This window comes from Polyergus mexicanus, unplaced genomic scaffold (genome assembly GCF_030449975.1).
Source record: "Polyergus mexicanus isolate NDT 795.1 unplaced genomic scaffold, iyPolMexi1.0 SCAF_41, whole genome shotgun sequence".
NCBI classification, from domain to species: Eukaryota; Metazoa; Arthropoda; class Insecta; order Hymenoptera; family Formicidae; genus Polyergus; species Polyergus mexicanus.
Genome location: NW_027223361.1, coordinates 94,753 through 118,768, shown reverse-complemented (window position 1 = coordinate 118,768; position 24,016 = coordinate 94,753). Strand labels below are relative to the sequence as shown.

General features: G+C 44.8%; 1 protein-coding gene across 1 annotated transcript; it reads right to left on the bottom strand.

Moving 5' to 3' along the window:
• Positions 1–6,554: 6,554 nt before the first annotated feature.
• LOC138943802 (uncharacterized) lies at positions 6,555–10,457 on the bottom strand. The gene has a single exon (XM_070314744.1). The coding sequence runs from the start codon at positions 10,455–10,457 to the stop codon at positions 6,555–6,557; it is 3,903 nt and encodes a 1,300-aa protein (XP_070170845.1).
• Positions 10,458–24,016: the final 13,559 nt, after the last annotated feature.

Below are 24,016 nucleotides of genomic sequence, written 5' to 3'. Positions count from 1 at the left end.
GATGCTCTTTACTGAGTGTCGAGTCGGACCGGTACGTTTACTTTGAACAAATTAGAGTGCTTAAAGCAGGCTACCTTCGCCTGAATACTGCGTGCATGGAATAATGGAATAGGACCTCGGTTCTATTTTGTTGGTTTTCGGAACCCCACGGTACTCGGAGGTTACGGACTTTGCGCCGTCCCCGGTCCTGGCCCGCTGTTGGTTGAAGTACGGTTCACCTTCGACAGGCCTGTCGAACGTCCCTCTTATCCCATTGTGGGAATCGAGGAGTATTTATACCGGTCGGCGACGCTACTGCTGTGGGTACTCTTAGGACCCGTCTTGAAACACGGACCAAGGAGTCTAACATGTACGCGAGTCATTGGGTCTTGTCGCGAGACCTAAAGACGTAATGAAAGTGAAGATCGACCCTGGCCGTCGATCGAAGGAGGATGGGCCGCGTCGCGATGCGGCCTCGCACTTCCTGGGCGTCTCGTTCTCATCGCGAGAAGAGGCGCACCCAGAGCGTACACGTTGGGACCCGAGAGATGGTGAACTATGCCTGGTCAGGACGAAGTCAGGGGAAACCCTGATGAAGGTTCGTAGCGATTCTGACGTGCAAATCGATCGTCGGAACTGGGTACAGGGGCGAAAGACTAATCGAACCATCTAGTAGCTGGTTCACTCCGAAGTTTCCCTCGTGATAGCTGGCACTCGACCGTTCCCCACGGAACGCGAACGAGTCTCATCTGGTAAAGCGAATGATTAGAGGCCTTGAGGCCGAAACGACCTCAACCTATTCTCAAACTTTAAATGGGTGAGATCTCTGGCTTTCTTGAATTATGAAGCCACGAGCATCTCGGATCAGCGTGCCAGGTGGGACCATTTTTGGTAAGCAGAATTGGCGCTATGGGATGAACCAAACGCAGCGTTAAGGCGCCCAACTCGACGCTCATGGAACACCATGAAAGGCGTTGATTGCTTAAGACAGCAGGACAGTGGCCATGGAAGTCGGAATCCGCTAAGGAGTGTGTAACAAATCAGCTGCCGAAGCAACTAGCCCTGAAAATGGATGGCGCTGAAGCGTCGATCCTATACTCTGCCGTCAGCGGCAAGTGGGGCGGCTACGGGAGCTCCGGGCGCGTCGTGTCTTGTTGGTACGGTGTGGCAAGGTCTCTCGCGTCGTCACGAAGCCCTGACGAGTAGGAGGGTCGCGACGGTGAGCGCAGAAGGGTCTAGGCGCGAGCCTGCCTGGAGCCGCCGTCGGTGCGGATCTTGGTGGTAGTAGCAAATACTCCAGCGAGGCTCTGGAGGACTGACGTGGAGAAGGGTTTCGTGTGAACAGCCGTTGCACACGAGTCAGTCGATCCTAAGCCCTAGGAGAAATCCTATGTCAATGACGGCGTACAATATACTCGAGGGTCGAAGAAACACAGCAACAAAACAGCAGAACAGAGCGAGTCGCGCACGAACGTCGCTTTACGCGCGTTCCGTTGCCGCTGGCGAGCGACGTTTTGATGATGATGATGTATATAAAGACACACGTCCGTCGGGCGAAAGGGAATCCGGTTCCTATTCCGGAACCCGGCAGCGGAACCGCATACAATTCGGGCCCTCGTAAGAGTGTTCGTCGGGGTAACCCAAAATGACCTGGAGACGCCGTCGGGAGATCCGGGAAGAGTTTTCTTTTCTGTATAAGCGTTCGAGTTCCTTGGAAACTTCTAGCAGGGAGATAGGGTTTGGAACGCGAAGAGCACCGCAGTTGCGGCGGTGTCCGGATCTTCTTCTCGGACCTTGAAAATCCAGGAGAGGGCCACGTGGAGGTGTCGCGCCGGTTCGTATCTAATCCGCAACAGGTCTCCAAGGTAAAGAGCCTCTAGTCGATGGAATAATGTAGGTAATGGAAGTCGGCAAATTGGATCCGTAACTTCGGAATAAGGATTGGCTCTGAGGAGCGGGGCGTGTCGGGCTTGGTCGGGAAGCGGGTCTGGCTGACGTGCCGGGCCTGGGCGATGTGAACGGTCGGCGTTCTCGCGCCGGTCCCGGGATCCGAGCTCGGTCCCGTGCCTTGACCTCCCGCGGATCTTCCTTGCTGCGAGGCTTCCGTGGCAGCGCGAGCCGTCGTGGTCGTCCTCTTCGGCCACCATTCAACGCTCAGCTCAGAACTGGCACGGATTAGGGGAATCCGACTGTCTAATTAAAACAAAGCATTGCGATGGCCCTCGCGGGTGTTAACGCAATGTGATTTCTGCCCAGTGCTCTGAATGTCAACGTGAAGAAATTCAAGCAAGCGCGGGTAAACGGCGGGAATAACTGTGACTCTCTTAAGGACGTTCGGGTGACGCTCTTTATTGACTTTATGTTTATAAGCATAAACGATGTTCTGATCTGATCCCGATGTCTGAGAGTCATAGTTGGGACGTGAGAGGCGCTTGAATTTTCGCCTTATACGCTCGTCACACGCCCACCTCCTCGTGGTTCTCCCGGAAACGTTGCGTTATCGCAACGGCTAAGTGGTGTGTGGCAAACTTACGGGGCAGACCCGAAAGTTGAGGACGAAACAAACAGCTAATGCTCACTATGCCTGTTTTCAGGTACCAGATTCTTTCTGGAAAGATCCGAGATAAGCAAGTACTTTTTAAAGTACTGAATATGCGGGTGGTCCAGTTTGTGTTTATTATGACGACCAAGCTTTCTCCCTGGCTAACGAGTCTTCTTACTATCTAGGATTCTTATGCTTGATTTAAAATTAAATATTTGCTATGGTTAAAACGCGCAAAAATGCTTCGGACACAGACAACCCCGATTCCGGGTTGCCTGTGGCGGGTTTACCCTCTGTGGATTATGCAATCACCGATAACAACTTGGCTTGCAATATTGGATAATGATAAACTGATTACTATAAATGTACCGTTAAAAACGAATGTTACGCATTGTGATATTTGCCGCATAAAAAATATTTTACAAGGATTCCGAAATTTAAAAGATCTGATATATCACTACAAAGAACAGCATAATGATGTGGACATATTGCTAAAATGTAATGCGTGCTCAAAAACTTTTCCAGGTTTGAAAAACTGGAATGGTCACCGACCTAAGTGTAAAGGCCCTCAGCAAATAATAGAAAGACCCTTCAAGTGCTCCGAGTGTGTGCTATATTTTGACACAAATATGACTTTCACAACACGAAAGACACGCGCATCCAAAAACACATAACTACAAGCGGAAAGAGGAAGCGGAAAGAGGAAGCGGAAAGACTACATAGCACACCGGGAAGACGCGAATACGTATGGACGATAGACGAAACAAATATGTTGCGAAGATTAAATGAAAGATACAAGGATGCACGTTTTCCTAATAAAGAGCTACAGCATTACTTTCCGGACAAAACATTGAAACAGATTAGCGACACGAGAAGATTCTTGCACGATAGAGAGTCGCGTAATATAGAATCATTTCATGATCTGTTGCCAGAGACAAGTGCGTGTGGCGACATTACTAACGTTGTAGAAAGTAGAGCACTTGAAAAGACGCCAGAACCCTCAACGTCTGAGAGCGATCAGACCCTAAGGTCTGACGAGACTTGGAGAAAGACTATGAGTGAATTTATTGAGTCAATTACAATATCCTCAGATAGCAAGCTGGCAAATCTAGAAGTCCCCTTAAAAACATTATGGGTAAAACATAAAGAAGAACCTAGCCGTCTGTTTTCATTAATAGACGAATTTATTGAAAAAGAAATAGTTCCTATGCTATTACATGCAAATAGTAAAAATAAAAATAGAAAAGAAAAAACTGATTCTAAACATAAAGATAATAAATATAATGATAACAGCAATGAGAAAGATAAAAATGATAATAAATATAACGATAACAATAAATGGAATAATTACAATAATAATAAAAGGTGAATTAAAAATTATAACCAACGAAAAAAATTCGGTTATGCTAGATGCCAGGAACTATTCCATAAATGTCCTAAAAAGCTTGCTGAATATACAATTAAGAGTGATTTTTCTTTTATGCATGCTCGTCGAGAACCCCCTCCTGCCGAGAGAGTGAAAGAACTGTACGCTGATCTTTGGGGTCAGATAGGACAAAAAGAAGTAGATCTATCAATACCAATAGACCATATTCCGCAGTTGGATATAGGAGAAGTGTTTCAACCGATTGTGCTGCAAGAAATAAAGGACCGGATAACAAAAGTCAAAAATAAATCAGCAGCAGAAATGTATGGCGTTAAAAAATGTCACCTGATGCGTACAGGCACGGTTGAATTGCTAGCAATCTTGTTTAACATCCTATTGTTAGAAGGATACTTTCCAACGCCATGGAAAAAAAACAGAACCACCCTAATTCCGACACCCGATAAAGATCTTAGCGAAATAAAAAATTGGTGGCCCATTACCATCGGGTCGCTGCTCAGTCGCATCTTTTCGGCAGTGGTGGATAGCACGCTTCGAAAATTTATAATACAGTCAAATCGGCAGAAGGGCTTCTCAAACGAGGATGGATGTAGATTTAATACTCTTCTATTAAGAGAAGCAATTAATGAGATGAAGAGCACAAGTGGAGGAACGGTAGTAGTATTAGATATTAGCAAAGCTTTCGATATGATTCCGCACTTCATGATTGATTTAGGCTTAAAAACAAAAGGAGTGCATAAATATGTTATAAACTTAATAAGAAAAATGTATCAGAATTGCAGAACTTCGATTAAAGCGGCAAATAATGAAAACAAAGAAATAGAGTTGCGAAGGGGAGTGAAACAAGGTGATTCGCTGTCCCCCTTATTATTTAATTTAGCAATAGAGCCGATCATTAAACATATACATAAAGAAACAACAGGCGTACGAGTCGAAAGCGAACCTGTGTCTATTTTAGCGTTTGCTGACGATATAGTGCTAATAGCTAAGGATAATGTAGAAGCGAGAAATCAGGTTAAAATGATTCATGAATATCTAGTAAACATTGGTATGTCCTTATCCGTCTCCAAATGCGCTGCATTCCAAATTGTACAAAAAAACAAAACATGGTACATAAAAGATCCAGTAATTAAAATTAAGAACGAAACGATTACAAATATTGAACCTGACAAAGCCTTCGTGTACTTAGGTGCTAAAATCCATCCCTGGAGTAATTTGATAAAAGAGAATGAAGTTCCCTCAATGGTTAGAATAATTAAAAACGTTAAAAAGTTATGTTTAAAACCTTACCAAAAAATATAACTAATACAAACATATATAGGGTGGTCCTCGTAACGGTCACCACGATTTTTAAGACACTTACAATAATCTGACATAAAAAAGTTTCAAACAAAAGTTGTGTGGTTTCAAGAGGGCCATAAGATGATGACAATGATTTGACCTTGGAAAATCATTTGAAGGTCATGTGAAGGTTAACTTTAAAATCTTAAACGGAAACCCCCATTTTTTATTTAGTATTCTTGTAGCTAACATTGAGAGCTTTCCAAAACACTATAACAAAGTATTTTTTTATTCCAAAACTTGCTCCCCTTGGCCGCAATAAAAAATAACATAAGAATGGAACAATCAATGGACCCGGCTATGCATGGTTTGGTCCAGAGTGAAAAATTAAAGCATGCACTAAATAAATATTTTGAGGAACTAAGGATAGTAAAACCTGAAACGATAAAAAATGTAGATAAGGCGAAATTGCTACTTGAAAACCGAGATGCAACTAGTTGGGAAGATCTTTATCTGCAAGGTCAAGGTGTAGCCGCGCCTTCGATTTACACGTCCACATTAACAGAATTTATTTGTTTCGCCGATCGGAGAGATAGGACGTAATTGAGTTGTCCGGGTTTAGTTTGTTGAACAGTATTTATTCTTTTCGACACCAACTCCCGGACCGTCTTAGGTAATCGCACGCGACAGCAAGATATGAGCGGACACGCGAATTATCGTTTAATTATAACTTTATGAGCGTTAGGCGTTCGGTGTGCTCCCGGTGAAGGCTTGCGACGAAGTGTCTTAACGAAAAACCTTCTCTGCGATTCACGTACAATAGTCCTGATTGATACGGGTACTACAAAAAAGGAGGAATTTCGATCGTTCGATTCCGAGAGCCAATCGGCTATCGACAACGAGGTGTTTGTCAGAATCGAACGATACGAAGAAACCGCAAAAACGGAATGAAAACAAGGCTTCGCACGTAACGTCTCGCTTTAGAACGTTCGAGAAACAAAATTAATAATATAGTTTATAAAACGCTTACTTTCTTGAACATCCCGCTCGCCTCGTATACCGGGTAGGTTACGAAATAACTGGTTAAATCCTACCACTATAATCGATACACGGCATCTTAATGATAATTCTCGATCAGACGGTCCGAAGAGCTCTACAGCAAATTTTTCAACATACAATAATAGGAAAAGAGTACAGATAAAGATCGTCGGTGATTCAATCGAAATACATGAATTAACCTAATCAGTAAATCTTAGCCTAGGGTTATTTACATAGGCGTTCTTAGAATAGATATATGTACATATACAGAGCGTGACGATAATTAAAGTCAAACTTAATTATTAACGCATAAAGAAAACGCAAGTTAATTTAAGAGCCAGTGTCACTTGATATCGGTAGCTGACAGATCTGCGTTATTGGTCGCTTTAGAGTGGTTTTGGCAGTACGCAATGTAACTACTCGGACATGCCCATCCGATCCCGGATGTACGTCTAATATTCGGGCAAGTTCCCATTTCGAAGGAGGTGCCAAATTATTTTTCAACAATACCAGCTCGTTAATTTTGAGCTCCGGTTTGTTTTCTTGCCATTTACGCCTTTGTTGCAATGTATGCAAATAATCAGAAGACCAAGAACGCCAGATCTGCTCTAAAATCGCACGCACTTGCTGCCATCGAGACAGCCGATTCGAATCGATATCTAAAACAGATTCTTCAGGCGGACTTACTAACGGGCGACCGACTAAAAAATGACCCGGAGTTAACGCGGAAAAGTCATTCGGATCATCATGTAACGCGGAAATCGGGCGGGAATTTAGGCAAGCCTCGATTTGACACAGCAGCGTAGCGAACTCGATCTGCGATAATGTTCGGGAACCAATCGCTCGTTTCAAATGAAACTTTAATCCTTTGACACCGGCTTCCCAAAGTCCGCCGAAATGCGGAGCAGAGGGAGGTATAAAATGCCATTTTACGTTATCATTAGCGATAGCGTCTTGTATTTGAGGGTCAGCGACAAGTCGCTGAAAGGTCGTGTTTAATTCGCGGTCCGCGCCTTGAAAATTAGTGCCGTTATCACTGTACTTGTCGGATGGAAGACCGCGACGGCTTGCAAATCTCCGAAAGGCGGAGAGAAAACCGTTAGTAGCGTAATCATCTACGTATTCTAAATGGACGGCCTTTGTCGAGAGACAAATAAAAACGGCAACATAATATTTTTTGGATCGTTGACCGCGGCCGACTGACGGAATAATATTCATCGGCCCGGCGTAATCGACGCCTGTGTGCGAGAACGGAGCCGAAGGCGTGACGCGGGGCTGGGGGAGATTCCCCATCAGCTGTTGCGAGGTACGTGCGCGTTCGCGTACGCACTTTACACAACTACGTATAAGAGATTTTACACTGGTGCGCGCTGAAATTATCCAATAATTTTGGCGTAAAATTCTTAACGTTAATTGAGTGCCTCCATGAAGAGAGGCTTTATGAGCTTGAGCGATTAATAAATCCGAAATTCGATGTTTCGGTAAAATTATAGGGTGCCGTTTATCATAACTGAGTGACGAATGGTCAATCCGCCCGCCAAGGCGAATTAATTTTCCTTTCCCGAGAAAGGGATAAAGCGATAACAAAGAACTGGATCTTGTTTGTGCCTTTGGAAAAGAATGACCTTCGTCGATAGCTAATTGATTGATAACGCGCATGGCTAAATACGGAGCTGGAGCAGTACCGTATGTGACTGTAAGCAATCGATAAGATCGTATCGGAGAATTAATATTAGATCGCCAAAAAATCCGCAAAAAATCGACATCGTCTCGATGAACGCGGATCTGTCGAAACATCTTTTCGATATCGGCGGTGTACACATAACGAAATTGACGCCAACGAAGGATAATTGAGGACAAATCGCGTTGTAATTTAGGCCCGGTCATTAAATGATTATTTAATGTAGAACCATTGCTCGTTTTGCACGACGCGTTAAATACTACGCGAAGTTTCGTCGTGCTGCTAGACTCGCGTAGCACCGGATGATGCGGTATATACACCTGGTGGTTAAGCGTCGGATTTTCGTCGGAGACAGATTCCATATGACCCATAGATTTATATTCATTTAAGAAAGAATGATAGGGTTTCGCGAGATCCGGATTTTTTCGTAGGCGTTGTTCTAATTTCGAATAAAGAAGCGCGGCAGTTTCGCGCGAAGCTTCTATATCGAGCGGAGGGTTGGTTTTAAATGGTAACCGTATTATATAGCGTCCGTCTTCGGCACGCTGATGTGTTTCGATAAAATGTTGTTCGCATTTTTTATCTTCTTCCGACAGCTGAAGTCCGGAAGAAATTTCCTCAATCTCCCAAAATTTTTGAAGGAGAGAATCGAGCGAAGGAATTGTTACGCAATTTAATGAAGTCGCGGAACCGGTAATTGAATTAGAAGTGCCGGTAGGACCGGATAATATCCATCCTAAAGCAGTAAGCTGGGCCGTCGGAGTGCCGGTCGGACCATGTTTTACCTTTTGCTTTAATAACGATCCATATAAATCTGATCCGATGAGCAGATGGATCGGATGATTGCTAAACGGATCCGGATCCGCGAGAGATAATTTCCGTAAATGCGGCCAATAATCTACGGTTTTAGTCTTTGAGCCAACGTATGACGTAATTTTTTGATATACGAAAGCAGTCAAAGAAAAGGTTGAGGAACCTCGCCCATTACAAGACTCGAGAGTAAGAGACACCTGAGATTTCGCTACGCCACTGTATCGTTCGCCGAAACACTGTACGTGGAGGCTTGCGCGAGAACGTTTCGTGCGCATAGTTTGACACAACGATTCCGAAATAAAGCTAACAGCCGAGCCTTGATCTAACAACGCACGAACTTTAAATTTACGTCCTTCGATGGTACGAAGTATTACCCATGCGGTGGCTAGTAACACGTTCGGCGGATTTTTCAGCGGCGAATGAATCGTTTGAACGGAAGCGACGGCGGTCTCGTTCTTTATCTCAGGGGTGGCTGAGCCGCTCGGTTGAGCGTTAAGAGTTTTGTTTTCCAAAACAGAATTTTCACTAATCTTCTGTACTGGTATATTTGATGCACGATGCAAGAGCGTATGATGTGCTCGTCGGCACAAATTACAGCGTTTTTTACTCTTGCAAGAGGTCGGGAAATGGCCGACTTTTAAACAATTAAAGCAACATTTGTGCGATTTGAGAAACTGAGTTCTCTGTTCGACGGATTTACGTTTAAACTCGTCGCATAACATCAAATTATGATTGCCGGAACAATTCAAACATTTTTCGGTGGCTACGTTATTCACCGAGGCCCGATTAGAGCCTTTATTTTTATGAGACGAAGCATTTAACTTAGAATGATCGGTTAGTCCCCGAATTCGCAACGTCATAAAATCTCGAATCTCTTCGTACGTCGGAGATGCGGTTGATTTACCGCGTTGCAGATTCCACTCATTACGTGTGCGTGGACTAAATTTTTGCGAAACAATATAGACTAATAGGTCATCCCATTTTTCAACAGGTCTGCCTAAATTTGTTAACGCGGCTAATGACGCGGCAACGGTATCGCGTAAACTTTTGAGTTCGACAGCGGATTCCGTTTTCATAATAGGCAAATCAGCGAAAGCATGAATATGCGCATGAATAATCGCGTTTTGATTATCGTACTCTTCAATAAGTAATTTCCACGCACCATCGTAATTTGCGTCTGCAATCTTAACATGATTAATTAATACCGCAGCTTCGCCCGTGACACTGGCTTTTAAATAATGTAGTTTCTGCGTATTCGACAGCGATTCTTTCGAGGCGACGAGCGATTCGAATATTCCGCGGAAGTTTTCCCATTCCGCGAAATTACCGGAAAATTTCGGCAACGGGATGCGTGGTAATTGCAATGAAACCGCACCAGACAATTCGCGAGAAGAAATGTCGCTTACCGTTGATGCCGCATTTGGGTCGCACCGGGAGAATTTACCTATCACGTCTGCGAGGTAGTCCGCCGCTTCGTGGTAGACGTCCTCGGCCGTAAAGAATTCCTCCTCGATGAAGTATTGGACTGTACGCTGTTCGTCGGCCGTTGCTATTTGCTGAAGCTGGACGTTGAGACGTTGACACCTTTCCCATAATGTCTCCAAGGCGTCCAGTCGACTCTTCGCCTTGTATTGCGTGACGTTGGCCTTGCCCATTTTCTTAAAGTTGGGGAACACTCGCTTCATCAAGCTTATTGTAATAGATTGCTCGATGAGGAGGCCCTGCAGCGAGTCCGTCATGATGGTAGGCCGATAAGATGAAGCCTTTCAGCAACAATTCACCACCTTTGGGTTGTAGAGATGCTGAAGCGTGACGACTGGTCCGTCGCACGCGGATGTGCGAAGACGCACTATAATTTTCACTTAACAGTGCCGCGCGCTAAAGCGTGCGACAACTATGTGTAACTGCGGATTACGCAGGACGCACTCTGAGGTGCGGAGTGCTAAAGAGCACAAAGATTGCACTTAAGCTGTGCAAAGCGCTAAGAAGCGCGAGATTTGCGCGGCACTGCGGATTACGCAGGACGCACTTTGAGGCGAGGAGTGCTAAAGAGCACAAAGATTGCACTTAAGCTGTGCAAAGCGCTAAGAAGCGCGAGATTTGCGCGGCACTGCGGATTACGCAGGACGCACTTTGAGGTGCGGAGTGCTAAAGAGCACAAAGATTGCACTTAAGCTGTGCAAAGCGCTAAGAAGCGCGAGATTTGCGCGGCACTGCGGATTACGCAGGGCGCAAATAATAATGATATGTTGTGCTTAAGAGCACAACTTTAATAATGCAAAGGGATGCAAGGTTGACTTCGCGCACTTTATTTTCCCGGAAGTCCTTTCAACGCACTCGCGTTATTATTTACGGCACCGGAATGCGGATAGATGTTTTGATATCGCGCACCGTCTCCGTCTCGCGATAGTTTTTATAAGTGCTGTTACCTTAGCGTGTCAGCGTTCTCACTCGCACTCCGCGAACTGATTACCGAATCACTATCTGTTTTTCCAAAATCCGGCTCGAAGGACCATTTAATGTAGCCGCGCCTTCGATTTACACGTCCACATTAACAGAATTTATTTGTTTCGCCGATCGGAGAGATAGGACGTAATTGAGTTGTCCGGGTTTAGTTTGTTGAACAGTATTTATTCTTTTCGACACCAACTCCCGGACCGTCTTAGGTAATCGCACGCGACAGCAAGATATGAGCGGACACGCGAATTATCGTTTAATTATAACTTTATGAGCGTTAGGCGTTCGGTGTGCTCCCGGTGAAGGCTTGCGACGAAGTGTCTTAACGAAAAACCTTCTCTGCGATTCACGTACAATAGTCCTGATTGATACGGGTACTACAAAAAAGGAGGAATTTCGATCGTTCGATTCCGAGAGCCAATCGGCTATCGACAACGAGGTGTTTGTCAGAATCGAACGATACGAAGAAACCGCAAAAACGGAATGAAAACAAGGCTTCGCACGTAACGTCTCGCTTTAGAACGTTCGAGAAACAAAATTAATAATATAGTTTATAAAACGCTTACTTTCTTGAACACAAGGTGTAAAAGATTATCGAGGGGACAAAGTTGGAAGTAGGTGGCTAAGAGATCCTACGTTACTAAAAGGCTCGCGTTTTATTGACGCGATAAGACTTAGGACGAATACGTTCGGGACTAGGATCGTCCTCAGCAAAACTAAGCCCAATGCGGAGGTGATATGCAGGAGATGCTCGATGCAGGCGGAGACTTTGGGACACGTTTTGGGCATATGTGTAAGTAGGATAGTATGGCCGGTTTTGGCTCAGTTTTGTGTGAGTGTGAGAGAGAGGGTATCGTTGGGGAGGAAGAGAGAGAGATAGTTTCGGAGCAGTTTGTGGGCGCCCGAGGGATGGAGAGCGGGCTGGGCGAATGCATGGGGGGGGTAAGTAGGATGAGAGGGGAAGCGCGGTCGGGGGGAAGCGGTGGGTACGAGTCGCCGAGAGCGCTCGAGAGATGGCGTTCGGGGGTGGCGGTTCCTCCCGATTCGCGACCTTGACGCGACTCGCGCTTCTAGCGCGCGGTCCGCCGTCGCGATTCTTTAGGGGGGCGCGCCGCTTCTAGCGCGCGATCCGTCGTCGCGATTCTTTAGGGGGGCGCTTCTAGCGCGCGATCCGCGAGCGGGCGGCGGGCGCCCGGCGTCGAGGGGCGGGGGATCGTCGGTGGGCGGTCGAGCGGACGGAGGGGCGTCCCTCGTCGCTCGTCCTCCTCTCGAGGCGCGCGTTAGCGCGAGCGCGCTCGTCGCTTTAGCGAGATGGCGAATCTTCGAGAGGTCGTGAAATAAAGAGATATCGTCGTTCTAGCGAAAGAGGAGAGATGTTTTTATTGTTTTCTTTTACAAATTTTTTAATATATCAATATATTAATAACACGACGATACGAGCACGCGAGCGAGCGTATCACGATTCTCCGAAGAGCAGAGCCTGCAGTTCGCAATCGATTATATCGTTGCGGTCGAAGTTATCGCTCTCGCGTATCATCGCGGGAATAAGCGCCTTATCGCGAGCGCCTGCCGCGATGTCGAGGAAACGAATTAGCTTGTTGTCCACGCGCGCGGTTAAACCGCTTAAAGATGCAACGATGCGGTTGACGCAAAGTTCCAGATTTAATATATTTACGACGGTGTTCTTCGATATGGCTAGGCGAATTTTAGGCGTTTCGAGACGAAGTATTCGGAGATTGTTGAGTTTGCCGAATCGTAGCGTCAATTGTCCGATGTATATTGGCGTCGGGCGCGCCTCGTCGCGCTCGTCGGAGCGAAAGTGCGACAGGAGCGTGGGTCGTAGATCGAGCAGTTCCTTCCACGTATCCGGCGTTAGCGAGATCTCTTTGCCGTGACAATCTCCGAGGACGATTTCTACGAAAGAGGGTCGGCTGACGTTAACGCTAATTTCCAGATGTTTATATGCGGTTTTGGTCAATGGATAGCGTCTTCCTAAGATTCTGAGCGGTCGCGCGATCGAGACGTCCGCGTCGTGTTTTGGCGTTCGATCGCGATCTCGTCTAAAAAAATAGATATAAGCGATGAGAGAAACGGTGTTAGCGAATTATTAGTTCGAATAAATGTTCGATAGTCTTACCCATTGTCCATTTTAGCTTTTTTAGCGTATTCCGCGCTATCTTCGCGGTCTCGTTCGGTTAGTCTCGATCGATCGTCGAATGAGTGTTGCTGTTGCGGTTGCCCCCCCATTGTCGCGTACATCGTCGCTCGTTTTTTCTCGTTTGTTCTTTTTCGCGCGTTAGCTTCGGTGTTCTCCGTCAATAATGAAGCGCTTAATGGATGAACGGTCTTTATATACTCGCGTAGAGATCGCTTCTTCCCCTTTCGCGCGTTTTCTCTTATATATTCTATTTTAAAAAAATAACGGTAGAGTCGCTCTAGTCGTTCTCATCGTCGATTCTCTCTTTCTCGATCGTGTCGCTGAGACGATAGACGCGACTAAGTAGATCGCGCAATTACCTTAGCAGTCCATCCGTAGGACATTCGATGCCGAGCGCGTGTAGATCGAAAGGACCCGCCGAGGTTACGGTATTTGTAAATTCGTTGAAGGCGTAGAACTGATGTTTGGCGAAGAAATATAGATTGCCATCGATGTATCGGAAGGCCGACGTTATCGCGGACGGAATTCCGGGAAATATATCTTTTAATGGAGCGTGTCTAATGACTATCATGTGACACTCGTCGATTTCCGCGACTTTATCATCGTCGTATATAGCGTAGGTTCGTCCCGTGTGCGTATTTATCGCCGCGTTGATTTTAACGTTTCGGGGAAGTCCGATATCGTGGAGATATCTCGGCCAACCCGATTTTAGTTTAAGACTGGGATATTCCGCGAGATAGATCGAATCGTTCGCGAATAGCGCGAGATCGCCCGAGGGTCTTCGATACGCGGCGGATAGACGCGTGAAATTCGCCGGTAGAAACGTCGCGTAATCCGTGAGCGTCATGGGTCTACCGTAACGCTTTTCGGTCATGTCGACCGACCATATGTTGCGGCGATTAGCTATATATAATCGATGATTCATTATTAGCGCGGCGTCCACGCGTCGTAATGCGCAGAGATCCGCGCGCGCTGGGTCGGTCGGCGCGACGCTCGTCGTCGCGGGCGCCGCGGTAGTCGCGGGAGTCGCCGTTGGATAGTTTCCGTCGTCGTGAGATCCGTACAGATTCTGTATAGCGAGAATGTCTTCTATGCTCAACTTAACTGGAAATTGATTCTCGATATCGGGTATATACGGGAACATTATAGAGTCATTGCGCATACTATGCTGTAGACCCAATGCGTGGCCGATCTCGTGCGTTAGCGTTTGTAGCAGATGATGCGTGTCGGGAGGATTTTTGTTTAGATACACGTGCCATGGTTCGGAATCGTCGACGTGTATCTCCGATGTGAAGTCGGTTGTTCCAGAGGGAAAAAACGCGTGAGCTAGGGCTCCTCCCGGACCGTCGAAGGCCGCCGGGCAAATACCGACGTTTCGGCGATTCGCGTAAGTGTGCGCGCCCGTTCGATACGATATTAATATATCGGGGTGTAACGGGTCGCGTGCGAAAGTTAGCGATGAGTTCGCCGCCCATAACGCGAATGCAGTTTCGGCCGTTCGCGAGATTTCTTCGCTAGCCATCTGAAAATTCCATGCGAGACGCGTCTTCGGCCATTTTCGCGCGATCGGGCTATAAGCGCGATCGGGAATATCTGCGAGACCGCATCTCGGTTTACGCATAAGATGAAGCGTAACGGCATTTAACGCGCCGTTTCCCGATAATTGATAATATTCTTGAAACAGCGATAGCGCGCGACGCAGAGATGTCGCGTTATCGGACGACAGTGATTCTCCATCGTCTTTTAGAAAACCGTATACGCGCAGAAAACGAAGCGCTTCGATTCTTTCCGAGTCGAAGGGCGCGGCGACCGTCGTAGCGACGAGCATCGTCGCTAGAGTGAGAACCATCCTCGTGTTAGTCATCGCGCGAAACGGGAAAAACGCGGTAAACTGTTGAGAGACGCCGAGCGCGATTGATTCGCGCGTTCCGCGAGACGCCTATTTTTATCGGTGACGAATAATGTGGGTGGATGGGGAGAGAGAGAGGGAGAGGGAAACGCGTTTCTTTCGGCGTCGAACGTTTGGAATGCGCGTTATCTAACGGACGCGCTCGAGTTCCTCTTTTGTTTTTTCTATTTTATTATTCGTTTGTCCTCTGAGAAGGACATTCGATGAGCGATTAAAGATATCCCTTTCAACGATGCGCGTTATCTAACGGATATTTTCGACGTTCGATGAGCGATTAAAGATATCCCTTTCAACGATGCGCGTTATCTAACGGATGTTTTCTGTTATTCGTATTATTCGTTTGTCTTCTAAAAAACGTCGAACGTTTGGAATGCGCGTTATCTAGCGGACGCGCTCGAGTTCCTCTTTTGTTTTTTCTATTTTATTATTCGTTTGTCCTCTAAGAAGGACATTCGATGAGCGATTAAAGATATCTCTTCCAACGATGCGCGTTATCTAACGGATGTTTTCGACGTTCGATGAGCGATTAAAGATATCTCTTTCAACGATGCGCGTTATCTAACGGATGTTTTCTGTTATTTTTATTATTCGTTTGTCTTCTAAAAAGGACACTCGATGAGCGATTAGAGATATCTCCTTCCGGTAATGATAAATTAGAGATAGAGATATCTCCTTCCGGTAACGATAAATTAGAGATACCTTTAAATATCCCAAGATACTTTTTTCCGGTGATGATGATCTCATTGTTCGCAAGGTATTCGGAATGCGCATTATCTAACGGATGTTTTTTTGTTATTTCTATTTTTATTATTCGTTTGTCCTCTAAAAAGGACACTCGATGAGCGAGTAGAGATATCTCCTTTCCGGCAACGAAACGGTCGCGGAAGGAAGATGCGGCACGATCGATAAATTGTACCGCAACATCCCGCGCGTCGATCTTTATAAAACGCGAGATCGTTTCGAGAAGCGTTAAAGTATTCTCGCTCGCGAGATAACGAAGCGCAAAACGACGGAACGTGAAGTGACGAGAATTAAAATCGGTCGTGAACTGTTCGATATGGAACGAATCGAACAGATCATTAACGCGGCCGATTATATTAATGTAAACGGGGACTTAATTGCGATAAAATCCTATGTTCTGGGAGACCTCGCTACGGATTTGCGTGTGGAAGCGCAAGGTGTTATCGATAATAGTCCGGATTCGTTTAGACTCGCTTTTCAGTTAAACGAAGATGTAGATATCGCACATTTAATGTAAGTATCTAATTGAAATTATAATAAATTATAATACATTATAACAAATTATAATGAATTTTATAAATTATAATAAATTTTATTAATTTTTACTTTTATTAATTTTTACTTTTATTAATTTTTACTTTTATTAATTTTTACTTTTATTAATTTTTACTTTTATTAATTTTTACTTTTATTAATTTTTACTTTTGTATTTTAGACAAGAAATAGAGAGCTGTGTAAAAACAGCGCGAGAATCGCTCTATGATTTAATAAATAGAACGAAAACTATGCTCGCACAAGCGCAAAGCGTTCATAGCGCATTGCGCGACGCTCGTCGACGCGGCGAGCGCGATTTCGCCGTTCCTGAAGTTAGGCGAGTCGTCGCATCACAGATCGATGAGGAGCCCTTCGCCGTTGCCGAAGTTAGGCGAGTCGTCGCATCACAGATCGATGAGGAGCCCTTCGCCGTTCCCGAGGTTAGGCGAGTCGTCACATCACAGATCGATGAAGAGCCCGAATCGCGACCGATCGGCGAACTCGAATTACGATCAATGGAGGACGAGACCGAACCGGCGACGGTCAACGAGGGTAAATCGCGGGCGAATGTACAATTAGCGAACTATATGCCCGAATCGCAACCGTTCGACACGGAGTAATTTTACGCGTTAATAAAACGCATTTGTAAGATATAATTTTTATGAATAAATGTTATACATTAAGCGAAACGTTGATTCTTTACGCTTTTCTTTTCTTCTTCCGTATCCTCTTCATCTGTGTTCGCATTAAGTATATTTAAATAGTATAATTAAGTTTATTATGCGATCGCGATAAAATAATATCTATGGACAGTTATAAATTTATAATTAAGTTTGTTACGCGACCGCGATAAAGGATGCGACCGCGATAAAGAAAAAACGCGGTTTGTTCGTGTAACGTATATTTTGCAATAATATAACATATTCATGATTAAACTTAGATTATATAATTGACTCAATACATTATAATTATATTTAAAATTTAAAATATATAATTAATTTGATACATTATATATAACAAAAGAATGCGACCGCGATAAAGAAAAAAGATTATATAATTAACTTGATACATTATAATTATATTTAAAATTTAAAATATATAATTAATTTGATACAGTATATATAACTTAAATTTATATAATTTAAATTTATATAACTTAAATTTATATAATTTAAATTTATATAATTTAAATTTATATAACTTAAATTTATATAACTTAAATTTATATAACTTAAATTTATATAACTTAAATTTATATAACTTAAATTTATATAATATAAAATCAATCGCTCATATTGCGCAAACGATCGCGTCGTTCAAACCACCAATCGTGTAATTTACACGCGTTTTCTAACGCGCAATTTTTCGCGTGATATCCGCAATGAAAGGCCCGCGAAGCGTTCAGAGTCTCCAGACGTTCGATGTCTTCGTAATCGGCGTCGATAGTCTCGACAGAAACGGCTATGTCGCGATCGTCAGCGACGTTTCCTAAGATCTCGACTAACCATTTCTTCTTCTCGTGACCTTTGACATAGATTTGCACCGTCGAATCAGGGCTGGATCCTCGACATATGGCATCTCGAACGAGTTTTTTCATCGACCCATAATTTGTGTGTCCATCGTTCCACTTTAGCTGATGATGATTCGATATCAACCAACACGCTCGCGATTTTTCCGCTCTCGTGAGCAAATCCCACGACATCGGCGAGCGAAAGATGTGATGCGTCAATTCTACACCATTTTTTAATACGGCTACTTCTTTCACGACGAATTTTTCGTTAACTACGAAACCTTGAAGATCGACAAAAATCGGTGTGTCCATCGTCGTTGTTAGCGATACTCGAAGTGTTTCTTTCTAGATTTTTCTAAGCGTTTTATTCTGTCTTCATATTTTTTCGAGTATCATTGCGCTTACACGATTCTGCGCACGACGTTAGTGAGCGGATTGTATTCTACCACTCGATCGTGAATAATAAGACAGTAAGCTGTGGTATTAGAGGGGATGTTTTCCTTGCAGTCGAACTCTATGCGAACGTCCACAGTGGCGCTCTTAATCGACTCGTTCTGTCGAGAACAGTCGATGACTACGAGTGGGCCGTGAATTAAAAATTTATCTAGATTTAAGAGCGTTTCGTCGTTTTCGCATCCGTAGTACGTTTTTCGAAATTTCGAATACATATCGTATAATACGGCGATTTTATGTTTATCGAAATCTAAATTCATGTCATCGTAAGGATAAAAATCGGAATTAAGATATAGTTTGACATTAGTTAGTTTACAATTGTCGAATAAAGAAGGCTCCTCAGACAGAACGTTCTTCTTTCCAGATTGTAACGCGAAGATAACGTATCGCGGTTTCTCGAGTTGTGTTGCCGCTTTGACGGCCCACGAGTGTTTGGTCGTGCTCTGTAAAAGCGGAAACTCGTAAAGATCCCATGAGCGAAAAGCGACGCTCAAATATCGTCCACTATCTAACGTGCGCAATAATCTTAATTTATTAACATCATTTAATACTATATGAGGCATTCGCCATTGTATTTTTAACAAAACGATTTTAGGTTCTTGTGTTTCGCGCGATATAACGCAATTGTTATCGTTGCGCGCTCGTATTAAAATAAGCTCGTGTCGCGCGTTGATCACAACGCGCTTGTAATCTTCGCAAAAACCTAATAGCACGTTAAGAGGTACGCAAAAATTAAAATCACCAATTGACGAATGAGTTGTTGCTAATAAGTCCCATCCAGCGTTTTTTAATATTTTACTTCTTTCGACTGTCAGCGACGCGTAATTTTTAATCGTACTCGTTATTCCAACGTTTCTGTTTCGATCGATCTCTACACCATCGAGCTCGTAGCGAATTTCCTCGAACATAAACGCCGCGCAATTGTTTACTAATCTCGTTACCGATGCAATTTCCTCTTGCGCGCTTGATGCTTCCTTCGACTCGAGTCTGCCCTCAATGTAGATAAAACTGTCGCAAGGTAACGTATACAAATCTTGCTGTTGTATAGGAATTCGTATCTCATCGCTATTTCCGAACGTAGTATTGGCGTAAGGATTGTACGTGTGAGTTTCGATCTTAACGATGCGATCGTCGAAGATCGGCTCCCCGCTGATACTTAGAATGTCGCACATTTCGCTTTTTACGAAAAAGCGGTTCTCGGCACAACAAAACCCAAAGAGCGCAGAAAAGTCTCGTTGGCGACGGTTAGTCTTCCTCCCTTTTTTCTTCTCTTTTCCGCGTTTAGAGATGACGCGACAGTGATAATAGGTGCGTTTCTCGCGTTCGATCCGTTCACTACGAGCATCGCGCGCTTCTCTACCGTTTTCGTCGCACGTGTAGACGAATCGTAATTTCTTCGCCGCGAAAATCGATCAATTTTCCGTTTTGGTCCACAACACGCACATTTATATCGGTAATGGTCCGTGCGATGATCGGAAGGTAAATGATCTGCGTTGGAATCTCCGACACTTTATATCCAGGTGGAACGTTAGGCGCGAATTCGTGTATAGTATGCGCGGATTTGTCGTTATGATACGCTCCTGTTGTAACGTTGCACTCTATTCGAATAAGGTTAATGGCCATAATATTTATTGGTTTATCGGATGCATACCATTTATTCGGTTGTAATACACGAGACGAGAAACCTAGGAGCGAACCGATATTATCGGGTTTTGTAAAATTTACTCGATATGCGCATTTAATTTCGCTTCTCATAGTGTTATCGTTACCGCGAAGCATTATAGAATTTTCACTTTTATCGCCATTCTCATTGTCTTCGAAATAATCGTCATCAACATCGTATATGTAATCGTCATCGTTCGTTTCCGGTTTTTCATTTTCGCGTTCTCGTTCCTCCTCTCTCGCTCGTCGTTTATGACGAATCGCCGCTCTTAGATACGCGTTTATAGCGCTTAATTCGTAAGATCCTATTGGAATCGCGATAATCTCGTCATTATTATCGAAGTAAAATTTATTATTCGTGGAATTTATATTCGGTATTGTATTATAAGTTTCAAAATTGGTTAAACCTAATTCGTAATCGTCGTCGTTTAAATCGAGAGGCGGAAAATAACTCGCCGCGAGAATACTGCTTCGTCCGGAAAGAGTGAGAGTCAGCGACATGATTGGCGAGAGCGATCAAATTGCGTTCAATTGACGAATAACGGTTGATATTATAGTCGACGCTTCCTCCAATCGACTTCTCGGAGAAATCGAAGACTCAATTGTCCGCAAATATTTTGATCGCGCGTCTGCTCAGAGCGACGATTGTATCGAATGTTCGCGTCGCGTCCGAGATAATGCGCGAGTTCGCGCGGAAAACGAAGATCGCCGAAACCGTCGTAGTAAATTGCGTCGTCCCCCTTTTTTGCGTACGCCACCCAATGAGTACCCGGTCCGGATGCGTCGTCTAAATTCACAATGCCGCTCTCATCGCGGCGCGCTTGCGACGGAAGTGCGTTGCGCATAAACACACCTCTAAAATGAGGTACGCGCGAGAGTATTGCTGCGCGATTTAATTGTTCGTTTGTCGTTGCTCCGATGGATGGGAGAATTTCTAGCGTCTGTTTACGCGAAGTTTTTTTTTAGCTCTTCTTCTTGTTGAAGACACGCCACTCCCACGTTTGTATGGTGCGAGATATAAACCGCGACCTTCCATTGCGCGATCATGGCGCTGCAACTCTTCCAGTTGTCGTCGCGCTGCTTTGCGATCGTTCACCGCTTTCGCGATTCCCGCCGCTCCCCCGGCTAAAGAACCGAGAGCTCCCAATAATGGTAGTAGGGGTAAAAAGCCGCCGCGTTTCGCTATCGGAAGCGTTTTTTTCTCGTAGCGATTATTCTCCTTTTGTTCTTTTTTCTTTTGATTTTCGTTGTACCCATTCCAAGTTTGGTCTTCGATTTCATAGCCATCCATACAGCCGCTGCGGCTGCTTTCTCGCCGAGAGTCGAATCTTTAGCCGCGACGCGTTCGCGCGCTTTTTTGGCGAGCGCGTGGTCAGCGACGTGTCGATCAGCGAGCTCGCCGCTCTGCGAGTACGCGATATCGTGCTCGCGACAAGCTGCATCCAGAGGATTGACACCTCGATCGCCTCGCGCGAGTCGTTTCGCAAGACGAGTACCCGGCCCGCAAAATTGATATCCAGGTATATGTAGTTCGAAAGGGAGCGCGTTTATCGCTCTATTCAATAAGCCAGCGCCATGACTCACACCGTACTGCTGTTTCGCGAATTGCATTCGCTGCAATCTTTAACAAGCGGCGCCGGACCGTCGATGTGTGTTCGTTGCCAAGGGCGATTATAATGCTCTAGACATCGACGGTAGCGCCGCACCTCCGGATCCACTTTTATATATTCAGGCAATTTTTCCCACAATCGTTCTACGTAACGACCGAAATGCTTTAGTAAAACTATTTTCGGAATATAACGCAATTGATCGGTGGTGAAATCGAGAATATCGTCGCCATCTATTAGTAAAATAAACATCTCGATTCACCGCGCGCAATTCGCTACTGCGCGATTGATGGCGATCTATTCGTATATAAATAAAAAGGTCTCGCCCTGCCTTACGCGAGTGTACCGCGCACGCGCGCAGCAAGAGGAATGCGCTTCGTACGGCAACCGATCGCGATAAAGGTGACGAACCTCGATAATAAAACGCGACCATCGAAAAAACGCGTAGACACGGTCGTCTATTACCGAGCGCTATTCGCTGCGTCATTTGCGGGCCTTCTAGTTGCGGCAAAACAAACGCATTAATAAGTTTGTTGGAGAGTCCGCATGGCGTACGCTTCGAGAACGTTTATGTTTACTCAAAGTCGTTGCAACAGCCTAAATATCAATATTTAGAAAATTTATTAACACCAATGGAAGATATAGGTTATTTCACATTTTCTAATAACTTTGACGTTATTTCACCCAGCGAAGCTCTCCCGAATTCGATATTCGTGTTCGACGATGTAGCATGTGACAAACAAAATACTATCAGGGAATATTTCGCTATGGGTCGACATTCGAACGTCGATTGCTTCTATCTGTGCCAAACGTATGCTAAAATACCGAAACATTTGATTCGAGATAACGCTAATCTGTTAATTCTTTTTAAACAGGATGGTACTAATTTACGTCACGCATACAACGATCACGTGAACACGGATATGTCGTACGAAAATTTTCACGCGCTATGTCGCGCGTGTTGGCGATATAAATATGGTTTCTTAGTGATCGACAAAGATAGCGCGCTCCGCGCTGGTAGATACAGACGAGGATTTAACGACTTCATTGTACCGTAGAGCGATCAGTTGTCGCGAATACGTCGAACGCATCGATCGCTCTCTCGCGAGTTAGAAGAAGTTGCAATGGCCTCGACAAATATTGGTGAACGCGAAAAGACAGCAAAAGAGATAGCTAAAACGCGCGCATCGATTCGTAAAAAACACAGAGCATTGAAGACCGGAAAAAAGGAAAGCGAGATCGCGATAGAGAGTCGTTTCAAACCAATCGTCGAACCGCTGCGGCGCATCGCTAATCGCGCCGAGCGAGACGAGATAGAGCGAAACGAAATTAAGCGCGAAACGATAAAACAAGACGCGATCGACGTTTCACCTTCGACGAGTATCGAGGAAAAATGGAAGGACGAAGCATTAACCCCCGTTTGGAAAAAACCTAAAGCGAAACAAATACGCGCTCGACGACGATTGAACGCCGTTTCTACTCCATTAAACGAATCTTCCGTCGAAAGAGATCCATTCGCGCGAAACGAAACCGAAGAATATGAAACGTTCGAATCCGAGAGTCTCGAATCGCCCTCGATGCTCGAAATACCCGTTAAACAAATTTCGCGAATTTCTCAAGATCGCGAAATATCGCACGGTCGACTAGGACCGTTAGGGCGAAAATATATGGGAACTCTTCTCGGCGGAGAAGCGCCGAACGAGATTGATCACGTTTACGGAGTTTACATCGGCGAGAAAGGTGCGATGCTCGGCGATAAGCGATTTGACGTAGACGCGAATGATTCCATATTTATAGATGAGATTAAATATGTCGGTACTCCCGGTTTGTATGAATTAATTTTTATGAAAATTCCTAATAGTCTCATATATACAGAAAAAGATAAATTAACATACAGAAGTATATTGTTAACAACGAACGCTCATAGACGTGATCATGACGCTAAAAAATCTGTCTTAGGAAATAAAGGATATAAATACAAATTTATTATCGCTCCGCTTATTCACAACAGCGGCGCGAAAAAAACAGGCGCGGGTCGCGTATCGTCGACTATGCGTGTCACGAACAATAAAATCGATTACGTCCATTGGGACGATCCAAACGAATTAGTGGATCGTCTGCGATTGTTAGACGCTTCGCGTCGAGCCGGCAACAACGCTCACGAAAACGAGATTCTATCGATAATCGAGGAGCTTCGCGAAACAGGAGCGATCGTATAAATTGAACTGTCGCGTGAATGACCGTCACAGTCGTACGCGGAATTCGCG

Excerpts from the sequence above, each read along its gene's own strand:
- LOC138943802 (XM_070314744.1), bottom strand. The coding sequence starts at position 10,457 with ATGACGGACTCGCTGCAGGGCCTCCTCATCGAGCAATCTATTACAATA.